This window comes from Mauremys mutica, chromosome 4, assembly GCF_020497125.1.
Source record: "Mauremys mutica isolate MM-2020 ecotype Southern chromosome 4, ASM2049712v1, whole genome shotgun sequence".
Taxonomy (NCBI): domain Eukaryota; kingdom Metazoa; phylum Chordata; order Testudines; family Geoemydidae; genus Mauremys; species Mauremys mutica.
Genome location: NC_059075.1, coordinates 93,047,938 through 93,062,987, shown reverse-complemented (window position 1 = coordinate 93,062,987; position 15,050 = coordinate 93,047,938). Strand labels below are relative to the sequence as shown.

At 42.3% G+C, this 15,050-nt stretch overlaps 1 protein-coding gene across 2 annotated transcripts; it reads left to right on the top strand.

Moving 5' to 3' along the window:
• The first annotated feature begins 273 nt into the window (after window positions 1-273).
• Window positions 274-4,851, top strand: C4H11orf91 (chromosome 4 C11orf91 homolog). 2 transcript variants are annotated; one of them, XM_045015303.1, is made up of 3 exons: window positions 274-685; window positions 2,540-2,639; window positions 2,932-4,851. In XM_045015303.1, exons 1-2 carry the CDS (start codon window positions 286-288, stop codon window positions 2,626-2,628), a joined length of 489 nt encoding a protein of 162 aa, XP_044871238.1. In that variant the 5' UTR covers window positions 274-285; the 3' UTR covers window positions 2,629-2,639; window positions 2,932-4,851. The 2 variants fall into 2 exon arrangements, with proteins under 2 accessions (XP_044871238.1, XP_044871237.1); XM_045015302.1 differs by having other exon boundaries at window positions 2,540-4,851.
• Window positions 4,852-15,050: the final 10,199 nt, after the last annotated feature.

Below are 15,050 nucleotides of genomic sequence, written 5' to 3'. Positions count from 1 at the left end.
CACCACCTAGTGCCCCTCCCCCATGCCTCCCACCAAGCGTTGCCAAGTTTGGTTGGACGAGTCCTGTTCCTGGAGATTTCATCACATGAATTCCTGGAGACTCCAGGCCAATCCTGGAGGGTTAGGAACCCTACTCCCACCCGCCCCCACATCGCCCTCAGCTACTCTCCCCCTCCCCGGCCCCCATCACCCCGCCTCGCACACCGCTACCCTTGCCCCTTCCTCCCCCCCGCCGCCGTTCCGCCGTCTCCAGGGCAGCGGCGGTTGGCCGGGGCCGGCGGCGCCATGAGCCAGCAGCAGCAGCAGCAGTGGGCGCCGCAGCCCCTGTACTTCCCGTCGCTCTACGACCGCGCCGCGCCCAGCGCCGCCCCGCTGGCGGACTGCGGCCTCTGGCGGAAGCTCTTCGTGCCCCTGCGGGGGGGCACGGCCGGGCCCCAGCGGCCCCCTCCCGGCCTGGGCCCCGCTCCTGCCACCGCCGCCCGCAGCTGCCCGCGCCCCTGGCCGGCCGGGCTGGCGCCCATCCCCTACGAGCCGCTGCGCTTCTTCTGCCCCGCGGCCGCCAGCGGCACCGCCCCGCGGGGCCCCGGGCAGCAGCAGCCGGACGGGGAGATCTGCGAGCTGGGCATCCGCCTCAAGGAGCTGGAGCTGCTGGCGCTGACCGGGGACGGCTCCGACCCGCAGCAGTGTGCGTGTGCGGGCATGGGCGGCACTCACCCGAGTCCCCTGCCGGCCCTGGGGGCCACTCCAGCCCAGAGCCCGGCCCACACCAGCCGCCCCCGGGGCCCTCTGGCTCACAGCTTTCCTGGGCTGTAGCTCTCCCCAGCCACTGACTGAGGCCTGGGCACTGCCCCCAGCAGTCTGGCCTCTACACGCCTGTCCCTAGCCATAAGCACCCCTCACTCCCTTAGTCTCCACATGAGGACCCCCAGTGCAGGGGTATGGACCTTCCGTCCTTTCCCCTCACCCCCCACTCCCTGGCCCTGCACATCTCTGCATCCATGCCCTTAAAGGAGCTGGATCCCTGGGGGCTACCCCATGCCCTGAACCAGGACAGCACTTATTGGACAGACTGCCTGCAACTTCCCATCCTCACAGCATTAGATGTTTTGAGAGGTGCTCAGGGCTGCTCCCACCTCTGAAAATGCTCATGCTGGTCAGAAAAACAAGGGAACAGTGGTTTTTTTTCCCCCTCCTGTGAAAACAGCATGTCCCTTTATTGAATGTAGGACAGATGGAAGGAAACTTAGGGCTTGGCTACACTTACAAATTTGCAGCGCTGCAGCAGGGTGTGAAAACACACCCTCCAGCGCTGCAAATTGCGGCGCTGCAAAGCGCCAGTGTGGTCAAAGCCCCAGCGCTGGCAGCGCGGCTCTCAACGCTGTAAGTTATTCCCCACAGGGAGGTGGAGTACGGACAGCGCTGGGAGAGCTTTCTCCCAGCGCTGGCGCTTTGACTACACTTAGCGCTTCAAAGCGCTGCCGCGGCAGCGCTTAGAAGTGTAAGTGTAGCCACAGCCTTAGCTTGCTCTCAGAGGTTTCAGCTCTGGCCTGGTCTACACTGGGGGCGGGGGGGTGGGAAATCGATCTAAGTTACGCAACTTTAGCTACATGAATAACATAGCTGAAGACAACGTACTTATATCTACTTACCGTGGTGTCTTCACTGCAGTAAGTCAATCAATGGCTGACAAATCCCCGTTGATTCCGCCTATGCCTTTCAGTTCCATGGAGTACCAGAGTCAACGGGAGAGCTCAGCGGTCAATTTATCATGTCTAGACTAGATGCGATAAATCGACCCCCACTGGATCGATCGCTGCCTGTCCATCCAGCGGGTAATGTAGACAAGCCCAGAGTGGTAGCCATGTTAGTCTGTATCAGCACAAACAATGAGGAGCCCTTGGGGCACCCTCGAGACTAACAAATTTGTTTGGGCATGAAGAACTGAACAGGCCCTAGCATTAGTATTGAGAGATAGGAGCACTCAGCAGCAGATCACTACTGAAACCAGCATAGGTCAGTAGTGACCTGATGTTCAAAGCTATTGGTGAAATGCCTTTGGTGTTTTCATTTCAGTTACAAGTGAGCAAAATGTCACAGGAAAGGAATAAACAAGAAGCATGGCTGATAACCATCTTTGGCAGTCTCAGAAGAGAAGCCAATCATTGACGGGACATGAAGATTCTCATCTCTTCCCCCAAGCAGAATCACATTGGCAGGAAAATCTGAAACCTTTCAGGAGAGCTAAAGTCACAAAAACTTAAAAAGAAAATTTAAATCTATAAGATACAAAAACTCTAAAATATCTAAAAGAAATTGTAACATGTAGCTTTAATTCAATTACTTTACAGAAAATCCATTAATTTATTCTTAGGTGTTTCAAAATAGTGAATACTTGTTTCCACGTTAATATCTGATTATCTTCAGTGAGTCGTAGTGGTTTACTGACTTTCACATGAAAGTGTGAGTTTTTTTATTAAAATATTTTATATTTACATTAAGTACTAGAGACAAATTAATGTTATGTTCCATTCCTTTCTAGATAAGCTTTTGAAGGCACTAAAAGATGAAAAAGTTCAAGGCATAAAGACAAGACAGAATCTGAAAAAACAGACACCTACATCATTATAAGGATTATTTCAGTTAGCTGTTCTATCATTATGTTACCGTACAGCATTGTAATGGACTCTGTGTGATATATTATTTTACTGATTATATGCTATTCAGTTATACTGCCAAGTTAGAAATGTACAGTATATATTCTCTACTTGGCTTTTTGTACTTTATTTGTCCAACTCTGAATATTTCAAATACACAAAATAATCGTTTTTGGGTATCAATCTTTATACAATAACTTGAATATTAATGTGTTTGGTTTACCATAATAGCAGTGAGAAAAAGAGAAAGTGACATCTTATCTTGCTTATGTTTCAGGATGAGAGCTGATGTTGATCACCTGGTTACAGCTTTACAAAATTGACGAGGTATATTACTGAAGACAAAGGGCATGGATATTGCCTTCCTCAGAAATATCAGGAATTTAACACTACTAGAGGCAGGATACTAGTTCAGTGACTAAAATCCTATGTTCTTATGACAGAGAAAGCACAATAACTCTAAGATACCATGCAGTTCCCCAAAATACACTAAAATACATACTAAGAACAAGAATACTTTTCCCTAGTCGCTCTCTGATGTACAATATTATGCAATACCTGAGCTTATCACCTCCTTCCATCCTAGCCTGTCTTGCTCCCCAGCATGACCCATTTCCACTAACTGGTTTATGGGCCTAGGAACAACAGACAGCAATGTAAGGATTTTAGGGTGCAGGTAGATGGGGATTCCCATTAGAAGGAAGACAGCACCCGTTTTCCAGAGTGATCACCCTAAAGCCTAGGAATGTGGTCAATTCCTAGATGGCTTACAATAGCAGGTTTTTCTTGTCCTGAAAAGCCAGTCCTCTTGGATCGAATATCTGACAGGTTTTTTTATATTGATTTCAGTCTTGCATTCCATCTGCACTCAAAATATATCTTTCATATAGTGTGGAGCATAATGTTATCCATAAGGGGAGAAAGAAGAAAATAAATCTATGACTACTTTGTTCTAGCTCAGGGGTTCTCAAACGGGGGGTTGTGATCCCTCAGGGGGTCACGAGGTTATTACATGGAGGGGGGGTCTCAAGTGGTCAGCCTTCAGCCCAAACCTTGCTTTGCCTCCAGCATTTATAATAGCATTAAATATATAAAAAAGTTTTTAATTTTTAAGGGGAGAGGGGTCGCATTCAGAAACTTGCTATGTGAAAGGGGTCACCAGTACAAAAGTTTAAGAGCTACTGTTCTAGCTGCTTTGAATCATTAGATTTGTAGTAGTAGAGCACAGAACAGATATATCTATTGTTTATAGATTACATGTCCAAAAATCATTTTAAAACAACAAGATTAGTGAATGGGACAATGGAAAAGAGGATATTGGTGAACTAAAAATATTACCCTGACTGCAGTTTAGATGACGATTCATGGGTGCCTGGCTACTCAAGCTGCTATGGCCTCAGAAAAATAAATGAGTTTTATCAAAAGGAATAACGGGATTTCCTATAGGCATTGTTGACCATGCAGCTGCACCACAGACCGCAGGCATTATGACTTGAAGTATATTTTTGTTTTGGTAAAAACAATCTCAGGAGCTGCCCTTTATCCAAGCAGTACAAGTCCTTCGTTTAAGAATACACTTCTCTCTGACCCTTTCATCATGCAACATACATGACTGACTACAATGGTGGGAGACTTAAGAAAAAGCTCATCGTAGATAAGGCCACTTTGATAATTATATTGCAGCAGCAGAAGGATGGATTGTAATTAAAGCATAGGACCGAGTCAGAAGACGTGAATGTTATTCCTAACTCTGCCACAGACTTACTGTTTGATCTTGGTCAAGTCACAGCAACATTTTCAAAAGTGGATCTCTAATGTTGAGTGCCTTCTTTTTTGGGTGCCCAACTTCAGTCTCTTAATATCTGCACACCTGCAGTTGCATTAGTAGTCAATGGGAGTTATGGCTGCTAAGCATCTGAAAGGCAGGCCATAGTTGTCTAAAGCTGGGCACTCAAAATTAGAGGCCATTAACTGAAGATTTTGGCCATGATCTCTGCTTGTGTCATCTGTAAAATGGGGACAATATCTACCTCAGGTAACTGCAAGGCTCAGTTAATTAAATGTCAGTAGAACATAGAGCGTCTCACATAAAAGAGTCTATATAACTACAAAGTATTACAGGGATTTTTTTCTTAATAAATTATTTGATGAAGTTCATGTTTTATGACTTTGTGTGTTTGATTGGGGCTTTTTGTATTGTCAGGGCCATAATAGATTTTATTGTCCTTTAGAGGCATGTAGCATTTTCAGAGGGATAATGTCCTGGTGCACCTGAGAGAATAAACTGTTAATTGAGAACAGTGTTCAAAAGGCATGTCATTTCACGAGCCAAAACAGAAGCAAGAATGGTAGGGAGATTGAAGGCCAAGAGAATAGTTACAATAAATGCATAGAACTGCTGACTGAATCCAAGAAGAGCATCAGGAAGGAAGCAAGAAGGAAACATGATTATCTAAAAACTGTATGACTTGTAGGTTTTGTTTTTGTTTTTTTAACCCTAGTGCATGTCCACTGGATGGCGGTATGAACCAATATTTACAGCAGCTCATGAGGGACTGTAAAGCAATTAATACATCAAAACCAATCCCATCATCATTCCACCCTGGGACTAACAAAGTGAACAAACTATTCAACCCAGTTTTGGGATAGGAGAACTCTGGGATGGACGTAACAGCATATTACCACCACCTTGTTGCCTGTCATCCTTTAGATTTAAGCTGCATCATTTATCTGGTCAGCACCAACTGTGCCAAAACAAATTCTGCAGTATTGTCTAGTCATGTTTCAGTGATACATGCAATGGCAAGAGTCTCATCCTTCATAAAATATGGAGTTGAACTTTAGTAACTAGGACCTTGCATTAATCAGTATGAGCAAAAGGTTAGGATTTTTATCCCCCCCAAGAAATGATTACAGGTGAAACCAATGGAATCAAGATTAAACATAATTCAGGTTTATGCTTTACACAGTCCTTCCTGTCACACCCATTACCACAGAATTCAAGGTACCTAGGTCCTAACAACCAAATCCTCCAGGTTTCCATATCCCTGGGCATATGGTCCAGTAGTTGGGACACTAACCTGCAACTTGAAAGAAAACTCCCTGCTTCACCAGTCTTCCTGTGTGACCTTGGACAATACAGGTAGGCCCACATTGCTAAAGATATTTAGGCATTGTTTTGCTCAGTGTTGCAAAGCCAAAGTGATTTGGATGGCTAACTCCTATTTTCAAATGTGATTTAAGCCCTCAGGTGTCCCACTGACTCAGCGAGGATTAGGCTACTTCTCCTTAGTGTATGTGCAACAGGCCTCAGGTGGCATGTGACCAGGATTCATCACCAAATTTGGTTTGCCTGTGGGATCATTAACTTCCCTGGTTTGGGCTGAATACTGATGGGGAGTGTAATGTAAATGCTGATCCATGCCCCCCATTAGGCTACTAAATGCCTTACAATGATGAGCAGAGCAATACCTAAACACTTTTACAAATCTGGACCTTAGTTTCTCTGGGTCTTAGTTCCCCATTTAAAGAATAGACATGAGTACTTTTCAGAAGTGTGCTGAGGATAAAGACATACATTTAAAGAAACATTATGAGCACAGGTGCCAACTTTTCAAAGGATTAGGTTACTCTGTCAACCTTCCTTCCCTCAAATGCCTGAGTGCTCCTATGAGACTATGAAATAATAAATATAGCAGGACACATTGCTGTAGTGCAACGACTTCTATGGAGTCTATGTTGTTCACTAAAAGGCAAACATGGCCCAATATATATAAATTATCAATTACAAATATCAAGCAACTACATAAGGGAAATGGGAGATACTTAATAAAATATGTCACTGGGTTCAGGATGCAATCCAGCCCAGAGAGGGGTTGTGTCACCACTTGTCCTGCAATGCTGGATGCCTTACAATGCTTTGCTACCATAGCTCCCAGCCTGGGATGCTCACAACCAGCCTGCAAATCACATGCTGAAATATCTGTGCGCTAGATACAGCCCCTCTGGTTCAGCTACCCCAGCAGCCTCTCTACAGCTTCATTGCCCCACTCTGGCTTCCAACCAGCAAGGTGACCCCAACATATGTCCCATTCCAAATTTCCCCAAAATGGTGTGTTCTACAGTGTCCAGCCCTCTCCAGGACAGCTCAGAGAAATAATAAGGTTCATTTGTTCCTCTGAAGACACAAAAGCATATCACAGCTTATTACTTCAGCTGGGGTAAATACACCCTTCCATTTAAACTCCAGCATTGAGAGTTGGTTTATAGTCCAAATAAAACAAGTTTATTTAGAGGACATAATGATAGGTAAATGATACCAAGTAAAAGGAATTAAGTTAGAAAGAGTTACATGCAAATAAAAGTGAAAACAATCTAGCAAAATACAGACTTTGTTCAACATGGTTTCTTACCTATATTCAGTTTTCAAGAACTTCAAACACCCCCACCTTAGTTGAAGGACCAATCTTTTTCAGCTAAGAAGAGCTCTGTTCTCTTGTGTCTGTGTAGTGAGGGCTGTCAAAGATGGCTTTTCTCTTTGCTTGTATATTCTAAAAGTCAATGACTTTGTTTCAAGAGGCAGGATGTGAGTGTCCTATCACCCTGTATGTAAATAAGGCTTCCATTGCTCTATTTCCACCATTCTTAATTTACATAGAAGACAGGTAAAGAGCTGCCTTCTCTCCTGTCTGGGAGTGTGAAGAGGTGAGCTCCCAACACTAACCCACCAAGACCTGGATTAGGCCAGGTGGGCCCAATCTACTAATTAGGCTGAAGCAGGAGAGCTTTAGGCTGGAGGCAACTAATTAGAAACAGGATCACCTGTGCAAAGCCAAGTAGCTGGCTGTAGTATGGGCAGCTGGGGAAAGCTTCAGGAAAACAGGCAGCAGTCACTTCCTGGGAAAAAGGAGGTGGGTTGTGGTGAGGGTGAGAAAGGAAAAGGGGGAAAAAAAAGAAGAACCAAGCATGTTAGGAAGCAGTGAGGAAAGCCCACAACTGCTGAGTTGAGGGTCCCTGGACTGGAACCCACAGTAGAGGGTGGGCCTGGGCTCCCCTATCAGCCACTGGGGAGTGGCAAGGGTGTTGTAGGTACCAGCCAGCAGGTCTGGAAAGACTGGATTTCCCTGAAAGGGGAGGACTTTGGTGACCTGGCTGTAGTGCCAAGCCACAGAGAGGAAGCTGCAGACTCAGGAGTGAACAGGGGAAGACAAAATGGGAGAGACCTCCCTGGAGAGAATGCAAGCTGGCAGAGCTAATCCCCAGAACAGCCAGCAGGAGGTGCTGCTCATGGGGAGTGGACCCTGTGACAGGAAGGGAAGGTGTTTCTCCCTGTTTGATCACAGACCTTAAAGCATACCTGCACTGTGTCCATGTTTCCTTATGGTGTTAATCACCAGTGTGTCAATGGCTTTCAAAAAAACCCCTCATTATACACACTTCTATAATACAGTAATATTGCATAAAATCAATTGATTCAACTGCTTATCACTTGAAGTTCAGGTCCTTCAGCTGCCCCCCATCTTTATAGATCAGTAAACCTTGGCAATGTATTCTTTGAAAAGTAAGTCAGACCAAGTTTCTCTCTCATGCTTTTGTCTCTTCCCCCCCCCCCACTTGTTGGGTTGAATTGTTTACCTAATATGTAAAAATGGAATTTCATTGTTGTTGCCTGAAGACTGGGTGGTCAGAGACTCAAATACACATCACCTTGTCTAAGACAGATAATAATTTAAAAAATATAATTCTAGCACATAAGTTTTTGTACACCCCTGTGCATACATCATGCAATAATATTAATAGTTAGCAAGTTATTAGTTTTCCAATTACACAGATTATAACCATAGTAAATTGAGGCACACTGAACCTGTCAGACCAGCTGAAACTCATTACCTGATAACAGTGAGCCTCTGGCATTTGGATGTTCTTAGGATCACACCTCTCTCCCATACACAGCTGCAGGAAGGTTAGCCACTGGCTGACATGAAGTCAGCCAATCAGAGCCCTCTTTCCTGCAGGGGCAGCTGCCACCATATTTTCTTTCCCCTTCACATGGAAGAAACCTGGTTTGTTACCTTTGTCTGTTTACAATCTTCAGGACATAATGTCAAAGTATCCATAATTTCACCTACCAAGCTGTTACAAACATTTCTTAGTGACATTAATGACCAGTGTGGTGGTAAATTTTTAAATTATATATTATGTCACCCTTTAAATAAATACAATGACACTAATGTGTGAGGTGTAAAGAGCATGCTGGGCCTGACAAGAGTTGCTGGATATGGAGCAGTGAACCACAAATGGGCCTCTGACACAATCTCCCCCTGAAATGAAGCATGGTTAATAATCTCATTTGGAAATATATGCACATTTGCAGAACTATGGGCATGCACTTGCCTGCAGTGTGTGTGTGCACATGAACTGCACATGCTATTCCTACAGTTTGAATACAATTGCATTAATGACCTATGGAAACGAAACAACCAACATTAATGACATCAAAATGGTTACTTGTACATGCAAAATTTGTTACTATTTTTCTTTCCTGTTTTCCTTGGATTTTGTTACAAATAATTTGTTCTCAACTATGGCAGCATATAGTGCTTTTTTATACTAGTTAGTGCATCTGCAAACCTTATATGTTTATTGATTTCCTTTGTAGATATTATTAAAATATACAAACTAGAAAGAGAATATCAACATACTATTCACATTGTTTGCATGAGGCAAAAACAACGTAGATGCTAGTTAGGAAAAGGTAACTATACAGTTAAAGGTTTGTGCCTCTCAGACCAATTTTGTAAAGCACTCTGGTGAATCAACCAATCCATCTGCACTGCACTCAGGAAAGTAACAATTTGGACCAAGATTTTGATTCATGGGCAAAGTTTTCAAAATGTCAGCAAGGTGTCCCCTTTCATTTCCAGCTTTTTAACAAGGAAGGCTTCTCAAAGAGCAGCTTGTGACATCTCCACAGCCAACCTCAGGGGTGAGCAATGATACCCATCGCTCTGAAAGCAGTGAGTGTCCACAGTGATACCCATTGTTTCTTCCATGGAATGCAGTTAATTATTTCACTTCAGAAATCTGAAGCGGCTTTGGCTGCTTTGTGGTGGGAACAGTTAGATACTAAGACTTCATAGACAAGAAAACATTTGAGCTGTATTTTAAAGTACTTTGCAACAGGCAACTAGGTCCACCAGCTTTCAAATCTCTTCCTCTTCTGAGCTCACTATGATAAAATGTTCCAAACATAGGCCTGACCATAAGGGATCATTAGAGAGTAAAATAGTCTTAAACTAGAACTATTTTAATTTACCCTGGAACAGCTGATATACAAAATCCAAAAACAATGTTACAATACTAGTACCTCTTGTATTTTCAAAGAGGTGTGCAGAATTTTAGTCACCTGACTTTTGAAAATTTAGGGCTAAGGGCCTAGCATCCATAATGAAAAGCAAGGAAATTAAGAGCTATCCCTTAACTCTAGGAAAACTGGCCACTTCGTAGGTGGTTGATAACTGGAGACTGGGCTTGATAGCAAATAGGAATCACTAATCAATAGATCAAGCAGGATTTCTAGGAGATGATACATAGGACAGGTTGAGATCTTGAAGCAAGTAATTAACAAGACTAGGCAGTTGTTTAGTACCACAGATTTACATAAGGAGATATATGCTATACCACTACGTGGGCTGAAAAAAACCCAGCATAAAAACAGAGCAACCTCAGGGGTCATTTAATGTTTTACAGCAGCCTCCCAAAGTCTGACCTACAATCCAGACCCACTGTAGTGGTGTCCACTACCAGGACTCCCTTAATGGCCTTATTCTGTGTCTGTCCTGAGAGGAAATTCCTTCCTGGCACAGTTCCAGCCTCTATATGCCGCCAAGGTGAATGGTCCCTTGAAATATTTGTTAACTGCTTGTATGTACTAACTAAAAAAAGAACAGGAGTACTTGTGGCACCTTAGAGACTAACAAATTTATTTCAGCATGAGCTTTCGTGAGCTACAGCTCACTTCTTCGGATGCATAGAATGGAACACACAGACAGGAGATATTTATACATACAGAGAACATGAAAAGGTGGAAGTATGCATACCAACAGGAAGAGTCTAATCAATTGAGATGAGCTATCATCAGCAGGAGGAAAAAAACCTTTTGAAGTGATAATTAAGATGACCCATAGAAGGTGTGAGGAGAACTTAACATAGGGAAATAGATTCAATTAGTGTAATGACCCAACCATTCCCAGTCTCTGTTTAAGCCTGAGTTAATTGTATCTAATTTGCATATTAATTCGAGTTCAGCAGTCTCTCTTTGGAGTCTGTTTTTGAAGTTTTTTTGTTGCAAAATTGCCACCTTCAAGTCTGTCACTGAGTGGTTAGAGAGGCTGAAGTGTTCTCCCACTGGTTCTTGAATGTTATGATTCCTGATGTCAGATTTGTGTCCATTTATTCTTTTGCGTAGAGACTGTCCGGTTTGGCCAATGTACATGGCAGAGGGGCATTGCTGGCACATGATGGCATATATCACAGTGGTAGATGTGCAAGTGAACGAGCCCCTGATGGCGTGGCTGATGTGATTAGTACTAACTAACAGTACTAACTGTTTGTTAGTCTATAAGGTGCCACAGAACTCTTTGCTGCTTTTACAGATCCAGACTAATGGCTACCCCTCTGATATTGTACTAAGCAGTGACACTTTGAGTTAGTTTCCCAAACCCAAAGAAGAGCTCTGTGTAAGCTCAAAAGCCTCTCTCTCTCTCTAATAGAAGTTGGTCCAATAAAAACAATTATATCAGCCCCCCCCCTTGTCTCTCTAATATTCTGGGACAATATGGCTACAACACCTGCATAGAACAACAATGTCAAGAGTCCCAGAAAAGGAGTGGGAAGGGAATATTATCAGGCAGCAACCCCTCTTTACTGCATGCTCACTTCAAGAAAAGAAATCCAGGCAAGAGTAAATGACTTTCCTCTGCCGCTTCTGCCCCTGTCTGAAAGGCGTAATGTGCACAGATATAAGGGAAGTGGCCAGTTGCAACAAAGATCCCAAGTTGACAGGGAAACTCCAGATAGGAGACTTGGGATCTACAAGCCATCCCTAAATTCTGTGATGCTTGCTGTTTGTGCTCCTGCCCCACACTTCAAGGCTTCACACACCTTCTCCTTGGAGGGAAGAGCAAAGCTCCCTCACTCAAGTTTTTACATGTGAGGGGAGCATCAGGGCCTCAGGAGATCACTCCACACCCTTGGAAGCTCTAGTGATTCCAAGAGAGCTGTATGATCACCATTAAACTATAGGGCAGCATATTTCAAAAGATCGTATCAAATGCTGCAAATAACTGTTTCAATTACATGCTTTACTCTGGGGGTGAGACAGAAAGGAAAACAGTAATCAAAAGGAGAAAGTAAGGCATGCTCCACTATAATGATGAGTAATATACAATCTCCAGCAAGCAGCCAGAGCAGCTCATCTATTGGAAAGGACACATCAGGAACAATCACCAGTTAGCAAAGCATGTTTTAAGATGTTTTATTTAATTTGCCAAAATTGCCAAGAAAGAACATATACAACTTCAACTAAGCAAAATCAACTAATATTAAAAACAAATTCTATGAAAGCATATGCTTCTATTCTGTAATCACGCTACAATTCAGAATGAAAACAAATCCATTTGTAATGGCCCAAACATGTTAACTGGTTATTTGTCAATGATATGTATAATTGTAGCATTAGTACATCACGTTTTTAATAAAAAAGGATACAATTCCTGGATATTTCATTGTAATTGCATAGTATGGTATTAATATTCATTATTCTCCTTCAATTTAGTCTCCAGACTTTGTCTTACAAATTGCTGCTGAAACTCTTAATTATGCAACTTTTCTTGATTTCAGAAATCTCTAATTTGCCCTTTTGAAAATGGGCAAATATGCTTGAGAAGTCATGAACAAATGAAAATTGTTACAGTGAAGAGGAATCATGCTGTGAACAAAGATAAAATGACTATTTTCATCATATGCAGGGTTAGTCCTTTTGATAATTCAAAGATGCAAAAATACATTTTAATTGAAAAGTGAGCTGATTTGCATGGAACAGGAAGCAATTTATGTAGTTAATATTCTATTTTAGGAAAATCTTCTAAAATTTAGAAGCTAATACTGGAAAGGCTTCTTAGCAAATATGAGAATAGCCTCAGGTGGAGTTTTTCCCTTTAAATAACTGCATTTTCCAATGTTTTTAAAACATCTGGTAATTTGGAGACTCCTGTACAGTTGAAAAAATCCACAACAATAAACATTCTGTACTATTATAACAGCTTCCACCCAGGGATCTCAAAATACCTAACCAATATTAGTGAATTACACCTCACAACACACCTGAGACACAAGGCAATATTATTACCCCCCATTTCACAGATAGAGAAGCTGATGCTTAGCAAGGGTAAATTATTTATTCAATGTCACACAAGAAGTCTGTAGAAAAGACAGGAACAGACCTTGGGTCTCCCAAATCCCAAACCTGTGTTTTAACTACAGGACCATCCATCCTCTCTTTAAACAACAATATGATACTTGTGCAACTTAATAAATGGATGGAAATAAGGGCTCACTCCTGCTCCCTTGAAAAATCTAGGGGAATTTTGACAATGGCTTCAATGGAAGAAGGGAAATATATTTGTGTCTTTTAATGCATTTTCTATCACATCATCAGCAAGCTTCAGCAAACAAGACACTGATCTATGGAATATCACAGCAGTTAATTAATATATACATTATCTTTGTGGCCTGATTCTCCTGTCACACCAGTTTTATACCAGTGTTCTAAATGAAGTTACTTTTGATTTACACTGGTGTGAAAGCAGAATCATAAAATATATGTATACAGCAGGTCAAGTGTTAAATCAAGCAAAACGTTGAAGAACCTGTGATGCTGTATCCATTTTGTTTTTTTAGGAGACCAATACAACCATTGCGAAAATGTTACTTGAAGTTGGGCTAACGGTGCTGCATTGTTTAATTCTGACCTATCATTCACATCCAAAGGCTAGCTCCATCTTGGTTTTGAGTTTTGGACACTACTGTTATTCTCAATGATGCTACTGTGTTTCTGGTACTATACTAGCTAAGGGCTGAATGCACAAGTCAGAGGAAAAAAAACTAAGTATTTGCAGTCTTTGTGGCATGCAAAGTTCTATGGAAACTAATTTTGGGTGGTTTCTTGCACTTTGCACAGTTCAGAATATAGACAAGGCCAAAGACAGCGTGTACACCCAGAATTTACCTACACTCAGATTTTTCCTGTTTCTGAGGGTTTTTTTAAAAAGAAAACAAGAAAGGAACAAATTCTCCACTAAAAAAAGTACATAAAACTGCTTTTAAACAGCTCTATTCAAACCAATAGTGCTGCCACTTTCTAATGTATGGTTAACCCACATTTCCTGTGAGCCCATGCACTACAGGAATCAAGAGATCCTGCCACTTGCTATTTTACAGTGGTGACAGGCTTCTTACATCCTGGTCAATCAGCTGGCATAAGCTGCATTATTTTGCTGGTCCATGTGATCTACACTAAAATATCCATTTCTGAAAATTTAAGTCATTTAATTGAGCCTAGGAGCATATGTCAGAAGGAGCTGTTTAAAAAAAGTCATGTACACAGGCACTTTTCATGTGGTCCCATTGGAGTCTGCTAAATCCAGTGCTCCATGCCACAGGTGTGTGACTTTAAATGATGACATTGTATGCCACGGTGTTTTGAGAATAGTTTACAGGGAACAGAAATGCATTCAGCCACAGCAAACTAAGGCATATCCTTGAATATTTGATCTGCTTTGTAAATATGTCACTCAGTGGAGACAATTTTCTGTACCATTTACACTCCTTTGCAGCCTTTATTGTCTACTATGTAAATGTATATCTATACAGTTATTAATTATTTATAGACTATAATAGGTTGAAACTGCTCCTTGGGAACTGACAGTCGAGTGTTGAAAACTATATTCAGGCACTTTTAAAAACAAGCATTATTTTGACCCAATGTAAGGTTTCATACAATATCTCTGTATTGTATTTAAACCATAGTCAAACCAGATATTATATACTTGATAAACTAGCAGCTGTGGGCCTGATTCTTTCACCAGCTTTACCCAACTGCTTGGGTCTAAAGCCTCTGCCATGCCTGCGGGGAGCTCGATGTAGCAAAGATGGCTCTGAGGGTCAGACTTTTAAAGGTATTTAGATGCCTAAAGCTGCAGATAGACACCTGGTGGGATTTTAAAAACACCTAGGTGCTTCAATGGGGATTAGGCACCTATTGACTTTTGAAAATCCCACTGGGCACCTATTTTCTTCTAAATACTAAATTTAGGTGCCTAAATACTTCTAAAAATC

Coding starts and splice junctions, on each gene's coding strand:
- C4H11orf91 (XM_045015303.1), top strand. CDS start 286: ATGAGCCAGCAGCAGCAGCAGCAGTGGGCGCCGCAGCCCCTGTACTTC. Junction 686..2,539: donor CGGCTCCGACCCGCAGCAGT/GTGCGTGTGCGG, acceptor ATTCCTTTCTAG/ATAAGCTTTTGAAGGCACTA.